At 59.9% G+C, this 282-nt stretch overlaps 1 protein-coding gene across 1 annotated transcript in view; it reads left to right on the top strand.

The window, feature by feature from the left end:
* Positions 1-21: 21 nt before the first annotated feature.
* Positions 22-282, top strand: part of NGA_0404300 (branched-chain alpha-keto acid dehydrogenase subunit e2) — a gene marked incomplete at both ends in the record, with an annotated part of 310 nt that continues 49 nt past the window's right edge. The window contains one exon of the mRNA XM_005854676.1: positions 22-253. Coding sequence (XP_005854738.1) covers positions 22-253 — 232 coding nt within the window. The remainder of the gene's footprint in view (positions 254-282) is intronic.

Here is a 282-nt window from a genome sequence, read left to right as displayed (position 1 = left end):
ATCAAAGCCGGGCAAACCATCATGGTGGTGGAATCGGACAAGGCCGACATGGACGTCGAAGCATTCGAAGAAGGTTTCCTTGCCAAGATTGTTTTTGGGGACGGTGCTTCGGCCCCAGTGGGTGCCACGGTGGCATTGCTTGCCAGGTCCAAGGAAGAAATTCCAGCCGTCCAAGCCATGACCCCTGGTGCCTCCCCTGCGACGGCCCCAGCTGCTGCACCTGCTCCGGAAAGCTCCGCACCGGCAGGTGGAGGTGCGTCCTTGGGCGTACCTACCAATGAA

Source organism: Nannochloropsis gaditana (assembly GCF_000240725.1).
Source record: "Nannochloropsis gaditana CCMP526 unplaced genomic scaffold scaffold422, whole genome shotgun sequence".
Classification (NCBI taxonomy): Eukaryota; class Eustigmatophyceae; order Eustigmatales; family Monodopsidaceae; genus Microchloropsis; species Microchloropsis gaditana.
The sequence above is the reverse complement of the archived record's forward strand: the minus strand, read 5'-3'. Positions and strand labels throughout refer to the sequence as shown.